Genomic DNA, 25,723 nt, shown 5'->3' with positions numbered 1-25,723 from the left:
ACTTCCAACTCTTAAGAATGTATGATTTTAAGCATGTTGCAGCTAACAGGCTAGAAAAAATGTGCATGTAGAACCAATGTGGTGTAATGGTTTGGACACTGGACTGGGGCACTGGGGGACTAGGGTCCTGGTTCAGCTATGGAAACCCACTGGGTCACCTTTGGCAAGTCACACTTTCGCCTCCTCAGAGGATGTCAATGGCAAACTCCCTCTGAAGGAACTTGATAACGAAACCCGAAGACAGGTTTGTGTTAGGGTTGCCATAAATAGGAAACGACTTGAACACAGAGGACAACAAAGCTACTGAGAAAGGAGCATTCCTAGCCTACCAGTAATCCTAACTGTGCTTGTTACCAGCCAACCTTCATTCTGTGAGAATGACGGCCTCAGTTTTCATGACTGAATCCTGTCCTGTCAGACTTGTATTTGAGCTTTTGGAAAAGCCTGCACTCAAACCCATAGCAACACAAGTAGCCTGTTATTCACTTTGTTTATACTCTGGTTTTTCCTAAAATTGGGACTCAAGGCAGCTGTCCAAACCTTTCCTATTTTGATCCCAAAGGCAATACTCACATGTACACCTAGATGATCAGAAGATATAGGGAAAACCAATCTACTCAGCTGTTGAGCTTCCAAATGGAGTCTCTGCGCAGGCGCAAAACGTGAGGCACAGAGACCACGAAGAAGAAAGTGGTTTCCGCTGATACTACCTTCACTCAAAAATGTAAACACTTTTTTTTATTTGAGATTTACAGGACACAGGCGTTACAAACCACTTCTCCTAAGGAGTACCCATAAACAGCATTTCAGGCTGTGACTGAGTTGCCTCCAAACTCATGGATGCAGAGACAAGATTGGCTCTAGATAAAGTTTCTGTAAAACAGTTCATTGCTACTTATGAAGATTTATTCCAAATGGCTACTTGTGGCTGCCTTCAACAGTGAGGAAGCCTGGAAGAACTTTCACCAGTGGCCACCTAGCTCTCACCAGAATGCTGCTCTGGATCAGGCCAGGGCCAGACTGATACACTACGTGAAAGTCAAAGTTAAGGCAGTTGTTTATTAAGTGCTTGGGTCTAAGCGCTAAAAGTCTTGTGCGATGCTTTCAGGATCCACTGGGCTCTTCTTTATATTGCCATAAACACTGATCTGTCTGTGTAAAAGTGGTCCCCCTTTTCTCTAGCAAAAAGAGGACCAGTGTAACCAACAGCAGCCGTACAATGAGAATTCAGAAGGATTTTAGGAACGTGATGCTCTGTTTTCAGGACATTATTTAGAATGACATTTATCACTTGAAAAATAAAAAAAGTCTGCTATAAATTGGTTGCTGGAATTAACACAGATTCCAGCCAAAATGATGATGTGGGTTTTCCCTCCAAAGCAGCTCTAGGAGTAAGAAACTAATTTTATACCATATAACAAAATGTCTTCTGTATTCTATAAACATGATACAGAAAAAAGGTAATTACAAAAGGTGCAACATCAAAAAAGTGAAGCTGCCTTTCTAACCAAAGCTCTTGTTTCATGATTCCCCCAGAGCCCAAGAGCCTAAGAGGTCCCTTAAAGGTCCCACACGCCCTCATCCCTGGTGAGCCTGCTCAGAGCTGAAGAGTCCACTTAGAAGTTCTTGCTGTGTTGCTGTGCATACCACTGCTGCCTCTGCTTGCGGTTCTCCAGCTCTGTGAGGAGAGCCTGCCGGTACGCTTCATATGTCTTCACAATCCGCTCCAGTTCCTTCATGAAAAGCAGCTTCAACATCCCCTGGTAGGTATCCAAATCTGCAAGCTGGAAGAGTTCCCACTTCAAGATGTGGTCGTACCTGTTGGAAGATCCAAGGGAATATTCTTGGCAATCATGGGACAGAAATAAAGACAACTGAGGCATGTTGAGAGCATTTAACACCCCACAGCGGCATACTTAGGCTGCAACTTTGCATAGCTCAATGCAGTGCAGTTTCCATGTAGAACCATGCAATGCTGAGCCATTTACCAGCAACACCAGGCCCACTACAGCACCACTGAAATCCCACTCATAGCCACTCAGAGCAGAGAAGAGATGGATTGCCAAGGCTATATCCCTGTAGCCAGATGCAAAGTGATTACTGTACATGCTCATTATGTAGAGAGATCTTGTATCCCCAAGACTAACTGAAAGGAGAAAGTTGGCAGCATGAGTTTTCATAGACTTCAAGTCTACTTCCTCAGATTCAAGGGGCTACAAGATCTCTCTACATACTGATTCTATAGACGAACATGGCTATATCTATGAATACTGTATGTCCTCATGTATAAGTCTAGAATTTTTAGTCAAAAAAACTGACCAAAAAAAACAACAACCCTGAGTTGATTTATCCACAGGTCAATGTAAATACTTTGACCAAAAAAAGAGGTCATCCCCGATGAAAGACAAGACCATAATTTGTCCTGGAAGCACTGACTCCATCTCTGTTCTCTCATCCATCTTGCATTTAGTAAAAGCACAAGCAGTTATGCTTACAGAAATGTTGTAAGTTTTTTGGCATTGTTTTCCTCCTGGAAATTTTGATTTGTTACATGCTCCAAAGTTTTACCCTCCACTTACCCATGGGTAATTCAAAATCCATAATTTTGGCCCCGAATCAAAACTGGCTTATACACAAGGTTGACTTGCAGTCAAATACATACAGTACGCCACCTGCTGAATTGTTGCAGGGTGTCCACAGGTCTCAGCAGCTGAGACCATTTTTTTGCACCTGGCTACAAGCACCTTGGCAATCGACCCCTCCTCTGCTCTCTTCTGGGCACAAATGGCTGCAGATGGGGTGGCGGCTTCAGATGTTTTACAGTAAGTTTAGGAGGTGGGCTTGGTTGGTGAAGAGGGGTGGAATACCAACCTCCACAGCAACCAAAAATAGACATAACTAGGGACAAGTCAGCTTACTACACACACCCATGCCACTCACAGGATACCAGCCTGAGCCTGGAAGCAAAAACTGTCTTTTAAAGCCACGTTAAACAACCAGTTCAGACAACAGTTCCTGTTAAGGCATCCATGATGCTTAAGGTTCTACCTTAAACACAGCATTCTGGACCCATTCAAGACTACCTTAATGAAGATTGCCAACAGTATTTTTTGTACCAGTTTATAATACATGAACTCCCTTTTAAAAAAATTCAATGCTCACTTCACAGGTGCCCTGGCATAGACCTGCAGCCAGTCAGGGATCTCAGCCGTGTGGTACGGATTTGCAGGCACAAGGATTGGCTGGCTTCTTTCAGCTTGCTGTGGCTGATACGTCACCGGAGGAGGCTGATCATAACGGGGAACGCTGCACAGGGACACAGCACAGAGCAAAGGAGTGTTATTCCAGCATTCAAAATGGCAACAAAACTCTTTGCAAGAGTGCACAAAATCTTGTGATGTACAAGCCAACACTACAGCTTGTATACCGTTGGTTTAGGAAACAGAAACCCAGTAGCACAACAGGGACACTAAAAATATTTTAAGCAAGACATTGAGAACGAAGGGTTAATTTGCCTCTTGCCTTAAGACAGAAAGCCAGCCATCCAGACTTTGGAAAGCTGCTTCCTTCTGAGTCTCAGCACAGCCCAAGACTTTCCCAAAGGTCCCCTGTTTAGGGAAGTGATTAGCAGCTGGGATAAATGTTGTTTTAGTACCATTGTGTAAATCTCCTGGTTAACTCCCTCTTAATCCTTGCCAACTCACCACCACCACACAGAGGGGTGTGTGTGTGTGTGTGTGTGTATGCAAAGAAGCCACCATGAGGTAGTAGTTTGAGCGCTGCATTAGGACTTTGGAGACCAGGTTCAAACCCTGGCTTGTCCATGTAAACCCACTGAGTGACCGTGGGCAAATCACACTCAGCCTCAGAGGATGGCAATGGCAAACCCCCTCAGCAGAAACTTGCCAAGAAAACCCTATGATAGGCCTACCTTAGGGTGGCCGTAAGTTGGAAACGACTTGAAGGCCCACAACTGCCACTATATAAGAGAAGATCCCATAAAGCTCCTATGTAAGATACTTGTAATGGCAGTGAGTTCCACTGCTGTAGGCCAGACAACAAGAACCCATCTGTGCCATGATCCAAACTCCACTGTTAACTATTACAATATGAAACTGACAGGTAGAGGTCTAAATCAATGTCCATGTTCATTTAGCAGGAACCATTTCCTGCAACAAGAACAAATAAAATATCCTGGCTGGAATCCAGCTGATGTATTCCATTTGCCACACAAGCTATTGCACTTTTCCCATGGTCTCACAGTGGGGGAGAAGGAACTGGAGACAGGTGGAGAAGGTTGCCAACATCAAGTAGCCTCTCTTGACCATGCCTGTCTTCTGGACAATTACCTGCCCATGGGCTCTGAGGGTCCCCTTGGAGCAACAGAGGGGGCTGTTGCTAACATTTTGGTCTGTCTCTCTCTCTCTCTCTCTCTCTCTTCCTTCTTTTGTTGTTGCTGTGCCCATGGCTTTTCTTTCCTTCTTCTGCTAGCATAGTGACACCTCAAAGGAGAATCCAACCAGATCTCAACCTTGGTTTGTTCTGATTTTTACCTTGGTTTTTTAACATGCAAACCCGAGCCACCAGAAGTTACCTCCACACAATTCAATAGCATTTAGAATTTACATTTCTGTAGTGCTTATCAGAGAACTCGGTACTCTCTAAGTGGTTTACAATTGACAGGTAGAGATCTAAATCAATGTCCATGTAAGCCAATTGCCCCCAACAAGCTGGGTACTCATTTTACGAAAGGATGGAAGGCTGAGTCAACCTTGGAGCCCTTGGATCAAACTCACAATCTTGTGGCTGTAATACAAGCATTTAAACATTGTGAACTTAACGGAGTAAAGTAAAGAAAGTCAACCCCAAAGCATGCATGTCTGTGTTCCAATGTGTTGAAATGGTGACAGGTACAGCCCCTACGGCACACAAAAATGCCTTACTCTCAGTGCTAAGAATATTATAAACATTTTACTCTTTGGAAACCCCCCCCCCCCACACCTACATGTGGACGTCATAGCCCATCCACTTGCCACAGTAAAGGTATAAAAATATTTTGTTTATTTAGCATGTGTATTTTCATTTGCACATTCATGTATATTTATATTTTAACTTCTTTTGCTTCGATTATTCATGGATTTTATTAAATATGTTCTCTCTAGGAGTACCTAGGTCCTCCAGTGCAACTCTATATTAAACTTTAACCAAAAGTTGTACTGAAGGACCTCGAGATTCCTAGAGAGAACACTCCACTAGGCATTTGTAGCTCCTCTAGCACAATTCTATGGTCAATGTCTGATAGATATTGACCAGAGTTGCACTGGAGGACCTAGAGATTCCCATGGAAGTGTTCTCTCAGGTTAAAATGTAATGTTTTTGTTATCTGCGGTTCTTCCACATTTACGGGGCCTCTAACCTCAGCGAAGGTGGAGGGATAATTGCACATTATTGTTTTCAACTGTTTAACTGATTTAATGTTGTTATATAAATATTTTAATGAATAAAAAAATAAATATTCTGAATAGTATGATTCAATTTTAATGTTCACTTTTTGTATGCTTTTAGCTGTATCCTTTTTTAAAACGTAAACCACCATGCATCCCAGTTTTGGGGAAAAGGCAAGATGATGATGATGCTACAGTCAGCTCTCCGTATCCATGGATTCCTTAGCCATCATCCACATCTTGAGAATATATTTATTTTACCATTTTATATAAAGGCCACTATTTTACAACAACAATAATAATAATACCTGGGTGCACAGGGGTGTTTGTACTGTGCTCTTTTATTGATGTGGTCAACATAATACACGCCAAACTCGGCGGATTCAACACGCTCCCATCCTGGAGGCAGCCCTTCTCTCTCCAGAGGATGACTCCAATGTGTTGTGTTAGTGTTGTGGTCTATGTAGTATTTTCGCCCTCTAAGAGTCCAGTCCACTGACCAGCCAGGAGGGAGTGGTAAATCTTCTGAACTGTGGTTTGTTAAGTTTCCCAATGATGTAGCAGCAACCCTTCCAATGCCTAAAAAAGCAAAACAGGGCATAAGTGAATCAAGCAGTCTTCAATATGCTCGTTTCAACATTACACCAATTCTTTCCATAGAAAAGGAGCACAAGGCACTATAATCAGCTCTCTCTCTAACAGGCATCCTCAAGTGCTGATTTACAGTTTCCAGTCATAAGAATTCTGGCACAAAGAAAAATATTCCATGTTCCTCTGGCTTCCAGACATTTATCCAGACACTGGCAAGTCAAGTCCAAAATATTTTTGAAGTGTCCTTCATGCCACTTGACTATGAATCCCTAGATCAAGAGACCCTGGTACACATAGACCTAGGCCCACAAAGCACACAGCTGTTCCTGAATAAAACCTTTTTATGTTCTTCTGCACTTATGGGAAGACTGGGGATCATAGAAGACAGAATGAAGCAAACAGATGATTAAAACATGGTCCAAAAGGTAAGAGATTACAGGCAAAGTGAGTTAGCAGCTAGAAAAGAAGTTACTCCCATGAATTCAAGCTGAGAAATACTGCATATATAAGACTGAAAAAAAGGAGCATGAAGATTTGACTCATGGCTATTTCATCATAGGGCTGTTTATCTGAAAACAAAAAAAAATTCTTGGTGGCTCAGTCAGTTTCCCAGAATTTATGACGACAAATCCAGGCATCAGGGTCTTGAGAATCTTTCCCCAGCCATCTGCGTTTGCTCTGGATCTGGGGAAAGCTCTCCCTTCCCATGACATGTCAGCCAGAGGTGAGACTACCAATGGACACTAGAACCTGTCTCATACCGAGCCAGAACATTGATCCATTTACAGACTGGCAGTGCCTAATATGAGCAGCAGCATTTCCTAGAGATTAGCAGGGAGAGAAGAGCTTTGCCCACCTGTTACTTGGTCCCTTTGGCTGGAGATAAGGCAAAGATTAACCTGTGGAAGGGAGGGTTGTACTAAAACAGGGCTTTATTTTGCCACAGAAATAGGGAGGAAGTTGTTTTATGGGCCTGGCATTCAGTGAAGCAGAGCATGACCTGCCTGGCACACATTCCCCAGGGAAAGAGAACAAGGAGTGGGACTGTTTGCAGGCTTGGTAGAGCAGCCCTAGCATTGCTACACTTTGCCCAGCTGCCAGCAAGGAGCCCAGCAAGCCATGAAAAAACACAGATCAATTTGCCAACAACTTCCCAGGGAAGTGGCTTCAGGATGAATATAGGTTCTTCTACAGATTGGCAAGGAACCAGGTGGTGGGTGGGAATTAATTAATAATTCTAATTAATTAATTAATTCTAATTCTCCTGCCCATTGGAAGAGAATCAATTCCTCTGTTCTCTCTAGGAATTCCTAGGTTCCCCCAGAAAGATTCTGCTGGAAACTGACCATAGAGTTGTGCTGGAGGATCTAGACATTACTAAAGAAAACACTTCTCTAATTTGCAGTTTTCCTACTTTCACAAGGATCTTATGCCCCTAACCCCAGCAAATGTGGAGGGCCCAATGCTGCTGCTGCTGCTGCTGCTGCTGCTGCTGCTGCTTCTTCTTCTTCTTCTTCTTCTTCTTCTTCTTCTTATTATTATTATTATTATTATTATTAACCTTTATTTATAAAGCGCTGTAAATTTACACAGCGCTGTACATACAATCTTTTTAATTGGACAGTTCCCTGCCCTCAGGCTTACAATCTAAAAAGACACCACACAAAGGGAGTGGTGGTGGGGAAGGGGCCTCTCTAGTAGGATAATGCATATAAAATACATAGCAATACAGGAAGTGATTCAATAAAACAGACAACAAAAGAACATCAAACAGCAAGTGACAATTATGCAATGCCTGGGAACGCTGCCCTGAACAGGATGGTCTTCAACTCCATTTTGAAGCTGGTTAAAGAAGTGATGGCTCTTGTGTCTCGTGGAGGAAGAAGGTTGCAGGAGCGAGGGGCAGCGAGTGAAAAGGGGAGAATCCGGGATGGGGCAGAGGAAATCCTGGGCTGTGACAGCAGACCTTGACTACCAGAACGGAGGGCCCTGGTGGGAAGGTGAGGAGAAAGAAGGTCTGATAAGTAAGGAGGGGCCAGCCCATGGAGGGCTTTAAACGTCGACAGCAGGAGCTTGTACTGAATACGGAAAGGGAGTGGGAGCCAGTGAAGGGATGCCAACACAGGAGAGATATGGTCACAGCGGTGGGCGGATGTGATAATGCGTGCAGCTGAATGCTGGACAGAAATTAAAGGACGGAGGTGAGAAAGAGGAAGCCCAGCCAGGAGGACGTTACAGTAATCAAGTTGTGAGACCACTAGGGCATGGACCAGGATCTTGGCAGTAGAGGACCTCTGGCAGGCCCGCTGCTGTCACCAGGGGCCTCCAGGAGGGCTCCGGCAGCGGCAGGGGGCCTCTGGGAGGCCGGTTGCCTTTGCTGGGGCCCTCCAAGAGGGCCCCGGCAATGGCAAAAGGGCCTCCCAGAGGCCCGCTGCCTCCACCGGAGCCCTCTGGGAGGCCTGATGCCGGCGCCGGCGCCCTCCAAGAGGGCTCCGGCGGCGGCAGGGGGCCTCTGGGAGGCCAGTTGCCTTCGCTGGGGCCCTCCAAGAGGGCCCCGGCAATGGCAAAAGGGCCTCCCAGAGGCCCGCTGCCACCACTGGAGCCCTCTTGGAAGGCCTCAGCGACGGCAAAAGGGCCGGCAAAGAGGAGGAGGCCTCCAGCTCTGGCGGCCCCCACTGGCTTTTTTGCCGGGCTCTGACGGGGCCTGGGGCCCTGTCAGGGGCCGGCAAAGAGGAGGAGGCCTGGCCCCCGGAGGGTGGAAGCTCCACCCCCCGGCTTCGGCCCCCCAGTCGCCTGAGGGACAGCAACCCGGCCCCCGGCTCAAAAAGGTTGCCTACCCCTGAGTTTACCTAAGGACAGTGTGTAGTTAGAAAACAGAACGGGACCCAGAACAGAGCCCTGGGGAACTCCAACAGATAAGGGGACAGGAGATCAAGTCTGACCACCTGCAACCACTGCAAAAGACCTGTCTGACAAATAAGATCTAAACCAGTTGAGAACAGAGTCTGAGAACCCAAGGTCAGAGAGTATGTCAACTAGGAGACAGTGATCAACGGTGTCAAAGGCTGCAGACAAATCAAGAAGGATGAGAACAGAGTAAAGGCCATTAGCCTTGGCCCATAAAAGGTCATTCGAGATCTTAGTGAGAGCTGTCTCTGTAGAATGCCTTGGGCGGAAACCAGACTGAAAGTGATCGAGGATGGAGTTGGCTCCAAGAAACTCAAGACAGCGAGAATAAACAACTGTTTTGTATGCAAAGGGACCTTGTAGCACCACTGAGGCTGAAATAAAGAACCTGGTAGCATGAGCTTTTGTAGAGGTTGTAGACTTGAGTCTACAAAAGCTTATGCTGCCAATTTCTTTCTTTCAGTTAGTCTCAAAGATTCTGCAAGATTCCTTTGCATACTGATTTTCCAGACTACATTGCTATGTCTTTGAATCCTACATTGTTTTCAATTGTTTAAAATTGATTCTATTATTACTACCCCATCACTAAAATTTGTTACTATAAGACAGGTTGTTTAATAACCAAAAGAAAGCAAAGAGAGGAGTCAGTGCAGCCATGGTGACCAATGCAGGAGAATGGGAAGGATGCCGGTGACCAGGTCCTCTCAATAGAATACCTCTGTAGTCACGAGAGCAAGAAACAGGCTCATCAGAAGGAAGACGACAACACAGCACACTTCCAAGATAGCTATGCTCACTGGGCAATTCTACCCTGAGGATCTGAGCGTCTTTCAGCTCATCCCCAGCAAAACGTATCCTGTTTCTTAAAGTGTGCCCTTTCTCCAGACTAGTTTAAGAGATCTCTCCCGGCCAGTTTTAGCATGCTGGTGCTCTTATACACATTTCACTCTCTCTTTGGCTACTGCCCCCTCTCCTCTTGGACAACAACCCTAGCACTCAAGATATTAGGTCTACTGTTTGTGCATCAGTGAGCCAGCGGCATCTACCTCAGCCACATCCAACTTTTTTCCTCTGCCACTTGTGTGAATACAGCACCATCAGCAGCAGCAATGGTTCAAGCCTGCTTCTCACTCTTGCTCTCTGCTGCCTTACAGCAAAAGGAAGACTGGCTGCTTGGTGGCTGTGCCTAGGGTGACTGGGTGCAAAGGAGCAGTACCTGAGTAGCCAGGCAATCAGTGATCGGGCAGCTTCTCACTTACTGCTTGACTGGCTGCTTGGTCACTGCCTCCCTTTGCATCCAGTCAGCCTGGAAGCAGCCACCAAGCAGCTGGCTAAGCACTGACAGAGAAGCCTCTCGCCTGTGACAGCCTTGTGGCTAAGGCCAACAGGCATGAGGCTTCTGGATCGATACTTAACTAGCTGTTTGGCTGCTGCGCCCAAGGCGACTGGGTGCAAAGGGAGAAGCTTCTTCCTGGCAAGTTGCTGCGGTCGTTAGAAGAAGTGGTATGTGACTCACCCCTTGCCAGGGACCACGCTGCCTGCAAGGTTGGATCCGATTGTTGTTCCTTCTGGAACTGTTCCCTTGAGACCGGAACTGGCTGATCCTCCACAGAGGGCAGAGTAGGGGGTTCTCCAGATGTAGGGGGAGTGTTGTCCCCATTTGGGACAGGAGTTGGCGCCACAGCGTCTGCTGGTGGCGACATATCCCGTTGTGGTTCAGGGACATCCCGTGGCTGTGGTTGCTGCGTAGTGGCCACGGCTGCTGGGACCACATCCCTCTCCCCTCCCTCAGGTAGGGGTGTTGGAGGATGAGAGACTGGCATGGACATACCATGTTCGCCCTGGCGGACCACCTCTGCCCGAGGAGCCTCCCGTGGTGCACTGGCATGACTGGGCCTCCCGGGTTCGCTGCGGTTTCGCTTTGGTCTGGGACGGCGCGGGGAACTCCGCTGCGCCTCCTGGACATGGCGGTGCAAGTCCTCCCCCACAAATGCAGGGCATTCGTAGTCATTGTATACTGCAAAAGTCCAGTGTCCCGTCCATCCTCTGTATCTAATGGGGACACGTGCCGTGGGAAGCAGACTCGGTGGTGCCCTGAAGCCTTTTACCAGAACTTTGGTGTCGTTGTCGATGAGGTTAGGGTCCACAAAGGATCGATGCAGGGCTGAGATCTGTGTGCCTGAATCCCTGTATGCTACCACCTCCTTGTCATTCACCCACAGGGTGTGCCTGAGGTGTGCGGGAATCATGGTTGGATCAGGATCCACTGTTGTACCACTCAGCCACGTGAGGTTTGGCCTGAGCCATAACATGTATCGTGCTAGGGTTCCATGGGCACTGAGCCCTAATAAGGCCTAATTGTCCACAAGAATAGCATGTAGGTGCCTCTTTGGCCTTAGGTTTACCTTGTGAAGACGATGAGGGATGTTGGGATGTGTGCAGTTGAGAGGGTTGAGGCTGGCGAGGCTGTTGAGGCGGATTGGGTGCAGCAGCCTTAGGATGCTGAACTTGGGAGTTGTCCTTGCGAGGGAAGTGATGAGCAGGCAGGGGTTTCTTGGGATGGCCTGCATTGGGCAATGCAGGCAGGTCCCCTCTAAACTCCCGGTACCGGCATGCCGCCTCTGCTGCTTGTTGCATGTTGCTAGGATTCTTGTCCAGCACATATTGGACCACCTCCGGGGGATAATGTGCGAGGAACTGCTCCAAGTCGATGAGGAAGCAGATTGCGTCCACTGTGGTTGCCTTAGCTACTTGAAACCAAAGCTCCCTTCTCCGTTGGACGGCATAAGCCAGGTCGAAGTCGGATGAGTTCGGTTTCCTGTCCGTTCGTCTGAAGCGTCTCCTCGCCGCTTCCGGGGTGAGACCAAGGCGTTGTCGAGCCCTTTCCACAAAGAGGTGGAAATTCTGCTCATCCTCCCGTGCCATGCTGGCGTCGATGTCGCGAAGCATTCCTGACAGCTGTGGGCGAAGCTCATTCATGTATTGGTCCTCTTGAACACCGTGGGTCCTGCACACCCGCTGAAAACTGTCCAAGAAACTCTCAAAGTCGTCGCCGTCTTTGTAGGTGGGGAAGCGTCGGTGTCGCCCTTCATCACGCACCAGCAGCGGCGCTTGTGGCTGGCCTGGGTTGCGACCAGCACGTAGTTCTGCCACTTGGCGTTGCAATTCTTTGTTCTGCGCTGTCAGCTGGCGTTGTCGTTCCTCCGCATCCTGGCGGCGCTGTTCAGCGTCCTGGCGGCGCTGTTCAGCCATGTCGCGTTGCATCTCCGAGAACATTTTCTGCTGCATGTCTGTGAACATTTTCATCATGTGAGTCAACACATCCACGTGGGTTGGGGATGGAGGGCTCGGAGACGGAGATGTAGTCGCCTCCTCCTCCCTTGAGGTGTGTTGGGTTTCATCAGCCATGGTAGTGACTTTGCCAGAGCGCAGGTGCATAGACTAAACAACTAACTATAAAGTATAATGCGAAAGGACTAATAACAAAAAACAACAAACACAATGGCTTGCATGGATTGAGCCTGCAGAACAGCCGGTCTGCTGTGAGTCAGAGAGGGAAGAACACAAGCAGCTCGAGCTAGCTTCCCTCCCTGCAGTTCTCTGACTCTGCCACTAGATGCTGCTCCCAGGCGTCAGTAGCCACAGGAAAAAACTGGTCTTTTTAAAGCCCACTGACCCCTCCTTTCCTTTAGCTAGAGAAAAGAAACAGCCCCTCCTTGAGTGGGCTAAAAGTCCCCCTCCCCTTTCTTAGTCAGAAAGAAAGAGAAAGACCACAGAAACAGGAAATTCACCTTAGGATCCTGCAGAGGCCAAGCACTTAATGGCACCTTTGATTGCCCTTTGCCAGCCAGGCAAGAGGATCAAAGGGATCTCTGTGTTGCCCCAGCAATTCCTCCTTGATTCCCTCCTCCCCTTCACTTGGAGAGAGAGAAAAGAGAGAGAAAAGGAAGAGAGAGAAAAAAATCACTGGCGACTTTGCAATTTCTTTGTCTCCAGCACACCTTTAGCAAAGTGATCAGATCACAGCTTTTTAGCAAGCTTGATCTCTGCCTGTTAGGTTTAAAGGGATGCTGTGGGCAAAGCCACCCCCCCCCTTTCTGCAAACAGCTCAAACACCCACACAGGCAACAGGAGCCTATCACCAAGGAGAGAGAGCAGGAAAGAAAAGCAAAACCCAAGCCTCTTTCGGTTTGAAAAGGCCTCCTCACCCCAGAGCAAAGAACAGAGTAACATCAAGTGAAAGAACCAGCACTGTTTCTCCTTAACCCTTCGTCAGTCGAGCACAAGGGAGAGAGTGTGGGGAGAGATAGAGAGAAAGAGAGAAGAGAACTTCTTCAGAGCATCAAACTAAAAGCCATCTCATCTCCAAAGTTTCCAACAGTCCGAAATCACCAACCGCTGCCAACCAAGCGATGATCCCTGAGGGCAAAGCCCTGTGCGTGACTATTACTCTCAGGGGATCCCTTTACAAAAAGAACTTTTCGCTGCCACCACCCAGTGAATGAACTATAATTATATTGTTATAGTAGCTCCACAGCTACCCCTTCCCCACACACACTGGGACTTGTGAGGAATAGAGAGAGAGATCTAGTTTCCTTTCTTGCTCACCCAGAGCAATCAGTAGCCGAGTTAAGGCGCCTGTACAGGAGCAGAGAGACAGCAGATGCTTTTTAAGAAAAAAGCTTATTTTAAAAAGGGATAGAATAGGATAGAAAGAATTTATATCGCTCTTGCAAAGCCTCCTTGCCTTGCAGGTCAAAGAACATAGTTATAGAGTTCATTCCACACAAGCCATTGTTGAAAATAACAAAAGGCCTAAACGCACTAGCTAACTACTCACAGAAGATGGGATTTGTAGTCCTTTTGAGTTCCTGGATGCAGGGAGGGCCCTTTGCCTCTGGACCTGCATTCCCCTGAGTCTGTGTCTCCCAGACCCCAAGAGACCTCATCTGGTTCCCCCTCAGGAGAGGATCAAGGGAGAGACAAAGAACCGCATGGCTGCACAAGCCTTTTTAAAGATTTCCCATAGAAAGTTCTTGAATCTCGCGGTCCTACTCTCTGATTGGTCAGTTAGACCTTACATCAGCTATGATGCCACAGCTCATTAGCATGTGATGTCATCTCTCATTAGCATGCACCTCCTCCCAGATTAACCCCTTATGGTTCAGAAGAAGTTCCCAGATGACTGGAGGACCAGTCATCACAGAAGGACTCTCAATCTGAGAGATGCAAAGGACTCTTTCAGACTCAGTGCCACTCCTTCCCCAGAGATGTGCCTTCCCCACACAGCTTCAGCTACCCCCCCCCCTCCAAACAAACACTCTTCTGGTACCTCTTCTCTTGGCCTGTGTGACAAAGGAAAGCAGGCACTGTATTGGATTTTTTATGTTTTGCTATGTTTTACTTGTGGTTTGATGTGTTTTATTTTTATTGTTCTTATATTTGTTGTTACCCACCTCAATCCAATACAGGGAGAGGCGGGATACAAATAATAATAATAATAATAATAATAATAATTATTATTATTATTGCAGCTCCAACCTGCCAGCCAAGTCCTGGCAAAACTCACAAGACTCAAGCAGCGTCCCAAATATGAATGCTCCTTTTTGCCACCACTTCTCCCTTGCTGCTGTGTGCTCATTTCCACTATGGTCCTAGAGGCTACTGAAAGGGCCCCTGCCACCCTCCCTTATTGCCCCCCTGCCACTCCTTTTTCCCTCACCAGACCCATTGGATCTTTCCACCGCCCCCAAGTGAGCAGTACTACCTACTTTGGGAATCACTGCCTTAGCATATGGGGGCATCGGCCCCTTTCCTGTTTCTCTTTCAGACATCTAATCTGTCGTTAAATATTCCTTTGGAGCAGACACACATTTTTGGTTTCTGCCCACTCACAGTCAACCTATGCTCAGTGAAACCAGCTTCCTCCATCCTTTCAAAAAAAGAAGCTTCCTTTATTGAAGGGAAGGCTTTCCCACCTTGATTCCCAGGTCTGAAACCAGGATCCTGTATATCTTTCCTGCTGGGCTGCTGATGCATCTTAATTTTTCTCATTTCAGTGGAAAGATCTTGAGGAAGTTACAGCTTTATTTGTGGCTTGGCCTCTTTCCTCTCTACCATAACGTAATGCCTTCAAGCCTCAGTGCTCACCAGTGGCAGTCAGCCAGCCCAGTACTTCCGACTCCATTTCCACAGCCAGTTCCCTCACACCACCATGCTCTCACTGTGCAAACCTCAATGGGCTGGGCTCTTCAAACTCAATCTCCTCTCCATCTATGGGGGGAAGTAATAGGATGACACAAATAATGGATGGAAACTATTTGGTCAGGACATCTAATATTCCTTACTGCTGATCTGAAAAAATCATATACACCACCCATAATTCCTCATGCAATCCAAAATGAGAATGTACATAAATCAAACAGCCAACGTTTGCCACAGCAGGCAAAATGCCTCTCTTTGAAGCTGGGCCTCTCGTCTAATGAAAAGGCATCTGCAAGCAAAGGGTCTCTTTCTCAAAACAACAGCTTCATACTTGAGGTCAGTAACCCCAAAGTCTTGACATTCTTGCCTGCATATTTACTTTTCCTCCTCTGCAAGATACACAAAACAAGCAACTTGACTGCAATGTATTTCATAACCAGGCGAGTTGGATAAAAGTGCAGTATGTTTACATATCAATTTGTTTATAAAAACCACATTTTAAGTTTTAGAGTCATTATGAAGTACTAAGATTCCACATAAGATACTTGAGAATTCTGATGAACTTCCTACTGTAAACACAAGGAACCCACATGAAAACAAAACAAAACACTGATCCAGAATGCTGTCACACCCAGAAGAGTCACATCTAAGGCAAACATCTGGTGTTCTCTTGTTTTCCTTCAGATCCAAGTCCTAGTATCCCCGACTCTTCAGGGTTAATAGAAAATTAACAGAGAAAACTTTAAAACAATACAATACAGGTTGAGTCTCCCTTATCAGGAATTCTGAAATCTGATATACCCCAAAAACCAAAACTTTTTCCATGGGAGTCTGAGACTGTCACACATTTGTTTTCTGATAGTTTCATGTACACAAACTTTTTGTCATGCAAAAGATTATTAATAATGCTGTATTTATTGGATTTATATCCTGCTTTTCTCCCAAAATGAGATTCAAGGTGGTTAAAAAAATATAAATGATAAAATTACCTTCAGGCTTTTCTGTCAAAAGAAAGCAGACACAGTAGCGCAGTGTTTATAAAGTGTATATGATACATAAATTAATTTTGTGTTGATATCTCCAAGATATCTCATTATGTACCTATATGCAGATACAGGTATACTGAAATCCAAAACAAAAAAACAATCCCCCAATACCAAACACATCTGGTCCCAAGTATTTCGGATAAATGTTAATCTGCCCTCAACATTCATATCACATGTAATGAACAATCTGCTTTCTCATTTGGGCACCCATTGCCTTTCCATTTGTCTACAATATACAAATTACAAAATTGCCTCGTCTATAGTGGAAGGTTAGTCCTGGAATGACTCCTGGAAAAGACAATATACACTTGCCATCCCCCTTTCTATTTCCTCTATCTCCCCTAAGCACCTAACACTGTGTCCGTTTCACAGGGGCTCCAGGTACATTTTTCCAACAGACTCCACTGACTTTGCAATACTGGCCTTCTCAGACTCATTGCAAGGTAGCTTTGTTCATATACACTGTACTGTGTCTTTTGCCCTGGTATCAGCTGGAAAACATAATCATAGAATGGCATACATATTTTTATATCATTAAAATTTACAGTAAACACAAGCTGGCTGGACAAGTGCAGCAGTTATGAGATCTTAAGATGGACGTACCATCTCATAACTGTTGGGGATTCACATTTATGGATGTTAGTGACTGGGCATGAGCCACAAAACCCACCTTTACAGCCTGGCAACACCATGATTGAAGTGTTTCTGAGGTGCTAGAGTGTCTGCAACACTCTCCCGGTCATAGTTTTGGCAGGACCCCAAAGGCTCTCTCCAGCTGCCTGTCCTCAATGCATCCAGTGATTGGGAGAGCTCTGCAGACATCATTTCCCATCACGCAGAGCTCTGACACCTCAGAAACACTTTGGTCAGGGAGATGCTGGGCTGAAATTTGAGGTTTTTGGGGTGTAATGCAGTCAGACATAACTATGGTAGAGCTCCTTAGCTGGAGTTATGTTGATGATGCAGTGTCCTGGCCATTATTTATTGCCACAGTTATACATACATTACAAGGAGCAACACTGCAAATTCTGGATAAAAAGAAACCCAAGGAAACTTGCCTGAACTATGTCTTCCCTGATTCTGTGACATCCTCTGGATGAGTTCAGTGTTGTGTTCATAGTATCTATATTCCTCCTGGACATGGTCCCCCAGCTGGTGCCGCCTCTGGCCATTATAAAAGTGGTCATAATAGTAACGGGATCCAGCATCGCCATTTTCAGTTACAGAGCTGGCCTCTGTTAGAAAGGACTGTGAAGACACACCATATTCCCGGGGCACGTCAGCCAAACTTCTGGCCAAATAGGAAGGGGCAGAGAGCCGGTGGCTTTCCCGTCTCATGATTTCATGAGGAGTCCTTTGCATGGGAGTCCTAAGGAAGCTCTGGTTTCTGGAGACAGCTCCATCCCCAACTGCTGAGTAGGCAGAAGGACTGGGCTCTTGAAGGCAGAGATCTGTTCGTCTTGGAATGGTTGGTCCATGACGGATGAATGAGGGCATCAGATCTGTAACAGAACACTGTCATTAAATCCAATACAGGCATCTCTCAGTTAACAAAGCCTCTGAGCAAGAAATTCCTTTTGACAAAGTCTTTTTATATTCACCCAGTTTTCTTCCTCATTCTACAATTAGCTGAAATTTTTTTTAGCAGTGTTAGGAATAGGAAGGTGGTGAGGGAGGGCTGGAGAAACAGAGACTATTGGTGTTGGTCTGCAGCATGTCTGCTATAAACAATGCAATAAAGCTTGAATTACATTGGAGAAAATGTAAATCTAATTTAGCAATTTTGCTGTAGAGTGTGTCTGCCTACAAGTTTCAAATTATGAATTTTGAATGTGGATTGTTTTAATATGTGTATCTCTTATTTATACTTTTAAACTGATGTGTGTTTTAATTTATGTTTTCCTGTTAACTGCTGTTGTCCTCCACCTCGATCAACAGGGAGAAGTGGGTAAGAAATAATAATAATAATAATAATAATAATAATAATAATAATACCACCACCACTGGCAAGGTAAATAGCAGTTGCCCCAAGAACCCCCTTGTGAGCATACATGAGCAGCAGAAGAGAGAGAAAAGGGGAAAGCAGACAGTCTGCTTCACCAGCTATCCCAAGCATGTTTAAAAAACCCACAGATCTATAAGTTTGACTACCAAAACAGAAATTCTAAGAAAGATGGAAGCTGGGGAAAGAAAGACCCTTTAGTGCATTTTGGAAGAAGCTTTAAAGTGGTCTCCAGAAGGTTTGCAATGTTTTTGTTTACTTGCGCAAAGGCTTGCCGGACCTGGTTGTTTCATTTCAAGTGTCCATATTGTTAGTTTTGGATAAAAAGTTTGCTGAAACACATTGAACTCAAGTCCTTTTTTTTAATGATATAGGAACTTCTTCTTACCATTATTTTTGCCTCTGCTACCAAATTTTCTGTTAATGTAGTAATGCCTAGGAACACACCTAGTTTATTCATTGCAAGTATACACACATATAAAGTATACTCCACAGATACAAAGTGTGTACATTCTTGATATTGGTAAATTGTAACACCAGAAGAAAAAACAACCTAAATATCAGAGCAACAGCACTTTACACACGTAAGAAATGCAAAGCCACACTTTACTACAGGCAGGGCCAAGCCTTCAACTCCAAATTCTCTATTTTTCTATTCTTCAACTCTTTCATATAAGGCAAATGTATATTAATTAGTAATAACAAATTTACTGTAGCCAAATGATAGCACAATGTGCATATGAATCATCTGACTACACAGATTGACAGAACATAAAAGACATTTATTGGATTTAAATTTCTGACTTTCCTAAATCCCTATGAAAGTATATGTACAACCAACTAGGCATTAAATAAGAAACACTAAAGAATGTATAGAATTAGGGATAAGAGAAGTTTTTATTTTGATGCCGGAGCCGGTACATTTCTACAGACTCCAACTCCATTCCGATTCTATGACTCCAACTCCACAGCCCTGATCACAGTTACCTACATTTTAATGCTTTGTTTCTATATTTTAATGATTTTACTGTTTTTAACTTGTACTGTTTTAAATTTCACTAGCCGCCTTGAATTCCTATACCAGGAGAAAGGAAGGATATAAATAAACGTAATGATAATAATAATAATACAGTGCAACCTCAAGAATGCTATCCCAGACAGGAATTGCAAAGTACTGAACCTCTGCTTCAGACTTCTGCATACTTCAAATATTCCTGCAAGCCAAGAGCTCAGCAAGATTTCACATTATTATTATTTTATTATTAAACTTTATTTCTAGAGCGCTGTAATTATACACAGCGCTGTACAAAATCAGTAAAATTAAGGAGTATATAAAAGCCTGCCCAAGGCGTACACTCTAAGATAATAACAATTAATGAGAAGAATAGATAAAATTACCACGTAAAAAGAAAAGACAAATTAAAATCATCAAATATAAAAGCAGATCACATCACATCAAACATTATCGGACAGCCGGATGACAATCACAAATTCCCTGAGAACGCTTCCCTAAACAATATGGTTTTCAGCTCAGCCTTAAAGCTGGTTAGGGAAGTGATGAGCCGTGCATGCAGAGGAAGAAGGTTGCAGGAATGAGGGGCAGCAAGAGAGAAGGGACGGATCCGAGATGGGGCAGAGGAGATCCTGGGTTGAGAGAGGAGACTTTGGCTACCAGAGCGAGAGTGCGAGTAGGGATGTAGGGAGAGAGAAGATCGGTTAAATAAAGAGGGGCCAGCCCATGCAGGGCTTTAAAGGTGAGTAGCAAGAGTTTGTACCTGATGCGGAAAGGAAAAGGGAGCCAGTGAAGGGAGGACAACAGAGGGGAGACATGATCGTAACAGCGAGCGAGTGAAATGATGCGTGCAGCTGAATGCTGAACAGAAATTAATGGGTGGAAGTGAGAGAGAGGAAGCCCTGCCAAGAGGATGTTACAGTAGTCTAGTCGTGAGACCACTAGGGCATGGACCAGTGTTTTTACGGTAGAAGCTGAGAGATATGGACGGATTTTGGCGATATTATAGAGAAAAAATCTACAGACTTTGGCTGTAGTCTGGATCTGGAGGATAAATGACAAAGAGGAGTCAAAGACGAAACCAAGACTATGGGCTTCCTGGACATCACTTCACTTAACAACATGTAAAGCAACCATATCGCACCTCTGTGTGTGTGTGTGTTGTGTGCCTCCAAGTCATTCCTGACTTATGCTGACCCTAAGGAGAACCTATCATGAGGTTTTCTTCGCAAGATTCATTCAGTAGAGGTTTGTCACTGCTTTCCCCAAGGCTGAGTGTGACTTGCCCTAGGTCACTCAGTGGGATTTTACATGGCTGAACTGGGATTCAAACCCTAGGCCCTATACAGACAGCCAAAATAAAGCTGCTTCAGGTCACTTTGGATGTATGGTGTTTCAATGATGAATGCGTCCTAAGAGTCTGGAAGTTGCACCAAAGCTGCACTCTAGTCCTTAAGGACTGGAGCGTGGCTTTGGTGTGGCTTCTGGACTCTTAGGACACATGTATCATTTAAACAGCATACCTCCAAAGTGACTCAAAGCAGCTTTATTTTGGCTGTCTGTATCAGCCCCTAGTCTCCAGAGTCCTAGCCCAACGCTCAAACCACTACACCACAGTGGCTCCCCTACAAGCTTTAAAATCCATTTAACTTCATCCTGATGTATGGAAGGAACTAAGAATTGGCAACGGAGCATAATGAATGGGAACAAAAGGCAAGCGTTCCATAGGAGGACACACATCTGTGTTAAACACACATGGATATGCCAAACACCAAGCGCAAGACATTTTCCAGATGTTCAGAAATAGAACATATACTTTTGATACATGTGTAATCATGGTCTAAAGAGGCACTAGGTGATTATGCTGTAGAGAAAGCAGACTGAATTTCACAAGGCAGGCACATTCACTGCTCAGTAAAAAGCTGAATGCATCTGTTGCTTTCACCTAACTGTTAGGTGTTCTCTTCCTCAGTTTAGGAATTCCTTGTTGAGAGACTTACATATCACACTATTTTGGTTTCTTTCTTGTTGTTTTTAACTGCCCTTGAGTTGGCTCTGGTTCATGGTGACCCTGGCGATGAGACATCTCCAAGACCCCGTCCTCCACTGCTCTGCCTAGGTCTTGTAGATTCAGATTCATTGCCTCCCTGATCCATTGCATTCTACCTTTCCTAGCATTACGATTATTTTTAGTGAGAGCTGCCTTCTCAGAATGTGACCAAAGTACGACAGCATCGGTTTCACCATCTTGGCTTCCAAGGAGAGTTCTGGCTTGATCTGTTCTAGAATCCATTTGTGGCCATTCATGGTATCCTCAGCACTCTTCTCCATCGCCACATCTCAAACAAATTGGTTTTCTTTTTGTCTGCTTTTTTCACTGTCCAAAGAGGTCAGACAAGGATGCATTCTGTTACCCTACTTTTTCAACTTGTATGCAGAAAATATCCTAAGAATAGCAGATTTAGACTCGGAAGAAGGAGGAGTAAAGACAGTGAAGTGAAGAAGAAGGGACACCAACAATCTATGATGCGTGGACCAAACCAGACTACCAGTGGAAAACATCACAGACCTGGAACAATTACTGAGGAAGGTAAAAGAAGAAAGTTCAAAGGCAGGCCTAATGCTGAACATAAACAAAAATAATGACAACAGAGGAATTACACAAATTTAACCAACACACTAAAGAAATTGAAATATTAAAAGAGTTCCCATACCTAGAATCAAGTACTGATCAGAATGGGGACTGCAGTCAAGCAATCAGAAGACTAGGAATGGGAACGGCAGCCATGAAGAATAGGTAAGACCCTAAAGAGTAAAGACACACAACTGACCATGAAAATGAGAATCATCCAAGCAATACTATTCCCTGTCATCACTTTTGATTTCTACTGGATTGTAAATGTTGCTAATGTAAAATGAAGTTCTGCCAGTGAGGTATTGAAGCACAAATTCACTAAAATAAACTGTTCAATAAGGTTATTTTGAGGATGGAAGGAAAAGTTGTCTTTCTGTCGTTGTCCTCCCCCCAAAAAGACAATATTACAGAGGCAAGTGGGCAGGGCGACATCTTCTATGCAAACACTGGAGAAGAGACAGAAGAACAGGAGGAAGAGTTACTTATATAGTACAAACTCTGTGCAGGGTGCTTTACAAAAGAATGGGCTTTGGAACTGATAGTTCTTCATTTTACTTGGGGTCAAAAGGCAAACTTGTTTTCTGACATGAAGACAAAGAAAAAGCTGATCCAACAAAACTGTGGGTTGAACAACCTGGAAACTTTTCAAATGAGTGTAACATTTTCTGACATCAGGAATATCTGCATCATGCCAACTGTGATCCCAAACTAATTCTCTGGGTGCAAAAACAGAGAACAAGGGAAAACCCACAAGTGCATTGGTCCCTACCTGGATTCTTTTACCGAAAGCTTCATTTCGGTAAGAGCACAAAAAGAGCTGTATTAGATAAGATCAAGGACTGTCAAACTCACATTCCTGTTTCTGTCAAATGCAAGTCAACTGGAAGCTCACCCAGCCAGGGCAGGGGATGACAGCTGCCCCCTTTTTTTGCCCTTAGCACCTGGGGCTCAGAGGGAAAAGGCCTCCTGTGAAAGGAGGCTTCATTCAGATGCCAGGCCTCATAAGCTTCTCCCCTTCATGAGTTCATCTGATTGATCCTCTTAAAAAGCCACCTAAAGCTTGCTTAGCTATGCACTAAACCAAGTGACTAAAGTATGTGCTGTGTAAATAAGTCCTCCCCACACCCCACTGAGTCCTGAGCATCTCGCTACTCACCTCCAGCTGGATTCCCAAAGTTTTGTGGGAGAAAAAATGCCTTTGTTTGTACAGCTAGTCATTATTACTACTTGATTCATCTGTTTTGTTTTTACTCTGTCCCTACTCCCAACACTGTGATTTCAATATACAGCAAGGGAACCTGAAGCTGGATCCTGAAGTGTTCCTTCCCAGAAATAACTCCTACTTCAGCAAGGACAGTGGGCCCTTGCTATCCAGGACCCCCCCCCCCCCCAAATTGGACATCAAAATCTGTGGGTGCTCAAGGCCCATATAATGGCATAGCGAAACAGTGTCCCATACATAAAATGGCAAAATCAAGGTTTGCTGTTTGGAATTTACGTTTTAAAACATATTTTCAAACCGTGGATGGTTGAATCCACAGATAACGAATCCATTGAAACAGATGGCCAACTGTATGCATGCGCATGTTTGGTGCAACATCTTTAGAATATACCGACAGCATAGCAGGCTTTTTTCAGAATGGAAGAAAAAGCACCTGTACCTGTAATCCTATGTGTTGTGTGTGTGTGTGTTTAAATTGTGTGCACATGGCGACCCCCATGGATTTCCTAGGCTTTTCTTAGGCAAGAAATACTAGAGGTGGTTTTGTCAGTTCCTGAAAGTATGGCCTACAGCACCCAATAGTCAGTGGCAGGCTCCCATCCAAGTACTAACCGGAGCTAACCCTGTTTAGCTTCCAAGATCAGACAAAATCTGATGTGCCTTTCGGGTATTTAGGCTGCCAATCCTATGGGTACCAGCCTAGAAGCACTTGTGATAAAAGCAGCACTTCTCTGGAGTACACATGCCCTTAGAGACAGCTGCAAGTTGCCAAGCTGTGTCCTTTAAAGTGGTCAAAATATCCTTTTTGAGAAGGCATGGCTAGAACTGTGGGCCAACAAGATGTAGTGCCTTGAGTACTGGACCAGGACGACAGAAGACCAGGGTTCAAACCACTGCTCAGCCATGGAAATCCACTGGGCAGATCTAAGCAAATCACACTCCCTCAGCCTCAGGCCAAGAAAACCCTTTGCTAGAGTCATGTCTGAGCCAATTTAAAGGCAGATAAGGACAGCAATGGCCAGAGCTGCTCATGGTATTTTAAATCAGGTTTAAGAATTGCTATGGTCAGGGATACTTATTTATTATTTAATGTACAGTCGGCCCTTCTTATACATGGATTCAAGCATCCTTGGTTTGAAAATGTCCCCAAAAAGTATTAAGTTTCAAATTTCAAACCTTGATTTTCCATTTTTTATAAGGGACACCTTTTGCTATATCAGTATATTTTGCTGGACCTGATCCCCCCCCCCCTTCCATTCCCTTCTCCTTTTGTGTCCTGTCTTTTAGATTGTAAGCCTGAGGACAGGGAACCCTCTGTTATCCCCTCTGTTGTAAGCCGCCCGGATTCCCATATAAATAAATCCTATTATTATTATTATTATTATTATTAATGGGACTTGAGCATCCACGGATTTTGTTATCCACGGGGGATCTTGGAACCAAACCCCAGCGGATAAGAAGGGTCCACTGTATATCCTGCCTTTCTCCTGAAAGTGGATCCAAGATGTCTTACTGCAAGAGTAAGAAAAGATGCAGCAAAAAACCTTATGAGACAACATTTAAAACATGTATAAATCAGCTATCATGCAAAAGCAGACATGGCTGAAAAGAGCACAAAGGCATTGAAAGGATGGGACAATCATGAAGACGCAGGGCATGTGCCTCCAGACACAGGCTCTTCGGCCAAAACAGCTCAGCTCACCTGGAATACTGGCTGGATATCTCCCCATTTATTATGATTAGCTCTTGTCAGCTAGGAGGCATATAAACAAGATGAGATATAGATAGATAGATAGATAGATAGATAGAGAGAGAGAGAGGAGCTTCTGTATCCACAGATTCAACCAGCCATGGATTGAAAGCACATGGAAAAATGGCTTGCTTGTCTCCTTGGGATTCAAGGGGCACCATTTGGCTGCCCCACTGTATTGCATGGGCCTGGAGCCCTGAGGGCCTGGGTCTCATGGAGGGCCCTGGAGCCAAGGCCCGCTGAGCCCTCCCTCTCTCCCTCCGCAGCCCCTGCCTTCTGCCCAGAACCAGGCCCTGGGCGGCTGCAAGGTCCAGGCCCCAGAAGCACTGCCTGGAGAGGGTCAGAAGGGGCTCGGAGGCAGAGAGGGAAGCTGGGCACAGAAGCTGGCTTCCTCCCTCCCTCCCAGCTTCCCTCTCTTCCTGCCCTCCATCACGTCTCCATTTCTTCCCTTCATTCATTCATTCTTTCTCTCCCCCTTCCCTCCTCTCTCTCCTTCCTTCTCTTCTTTCTCTCTTCTCTTTCTTCCCTTCCCTTTCTTTCTCTGTCTCTCTCCTTCCTTCCCTCCCTCCCTCCCTCCTTCTCCCCCGGATCCCTCTCCCTGGGACTCACTCCGGAGCAGAGGGCTGGTCTCGGTGATGACGTACTTGCCCTGGACCTCGCCGGGCTTCGGCAGCTCCGCCCGCGTCTTCTTCCGAGAGAGCATGCCCCCTTCCTCCCTCCCTCCCTCCCTCCCTCACAGCGGCCTCCTCCGCCGCCGCCTCCGCCGCAGCCTCCGCCTCCCGCCCGCGCCCTCCAGGGGCAACGCCGACATCGCCCCGGTTCCCCGCCTCCAGAAGAAAGAACGAAGGAAGGAAGGAAAGGGGCGGCTGGCGGCGGCGCTTTTCCTCCTCCTCCTCCTCCTCCTCCTCAC

The 25,723-nt window shown here is 45.5% G+C and overlaps 1 protein-coding gene across 3 annotated transcripts; it reads right to left on the bottom strand.

Annotated features, from left to right (window-relative positions):
• Nucleotides 1-476: 476 nt before the first annotated feature.
• LOC149315301 (protein salvador homolog 1) lies at nucleotides 477-25,516 on the bottom strand. 3 transcript variants are annotated; one of them, XM_089522918.1, is made up of 5 exons: nucleotides 25,423-25,516; nucleotides 17,251-17,694; nucleotides 5,753-6,023; nucleotides 3,163-3,306; nucleotides 477-1,818 (listed from the first exon to the last, which is right to left on the bottom strand). In XM_089522918.1, the coding sequence occupies exons 1-5, from the start codon at nucleotides 25,514-25,516 to the stop codon at nucleotides 1,617-1,619; spliced, it is 1,155 nt and encodes a 384-aa protein (XP_089379044.1). In that variant the 3' UTR covers nucleotides 477-1,616. The 3 variants fall into 3 exon arrangements, with proteins under 3 accessions (XP_089379044.1, XP_089379045.1, XP_089379047.1); XM_089522919.1 differs by lacking the exon at nucleotides 25,423-25,516 and adding an exon at nucleotides 24,766-24,851; XM_089522921.1 differs by lacking the exon at nucleotides 25,423-25,516 and adding an exon at nucleotides 21,921-22,010 and having other exon boundaries at nucleotides 478-1,818.
• Between the last annotated feature and the right edge of the window lie 207 nt (nucleotides 25,517-25,723).

This window comes from Sceloporus occidentalis, unplaced genomic scaffold (genome assembly GCF_023333645.1).
Source record: "Sceloporus occidentalis isolate IW3139 unplaced genomic scaffold, rSceOcc1.0.p SCAF_4, whole genome shotgun sequence".
NCBI lineage: Eukaryota > Metazoa > Chordata > Lepidosauria > Squamata > Phrynosomatidae > Sceloporus > Sceloporus occidentalis.
The sequence above is the reverse complement of the archived record's forward strand: the minus strand, read 5'-3'. Positions and strand labels throughout refer to the sequence as shown.

Excerpts from the sequence above, each read along its gene's own strand:
- LOC149315301 (XM_089522918.1), bottom strand. The coding sequence starts at position 25,516 with ATGCTCTCTCGGAAGAAGACGCGGGCGGAGCTGCCGAAGCCCGGCGAG. Across the intron at positions 17,695-25,422 it reads GACCAGCCCTCTGCTCCGGA|ATCTGATGCCCTCATTCATC; the intron begins GTGAGTCCCAGG and ends GTTCTGTTACAG. Across the intron at positions 3,307-5,752 it reads AAACACCCCTGTGCACCCAG|CGTTCCCCGTTATGATCAGC; the intron begins GTATTATTATTA and ends GTCCCTGTGCAG.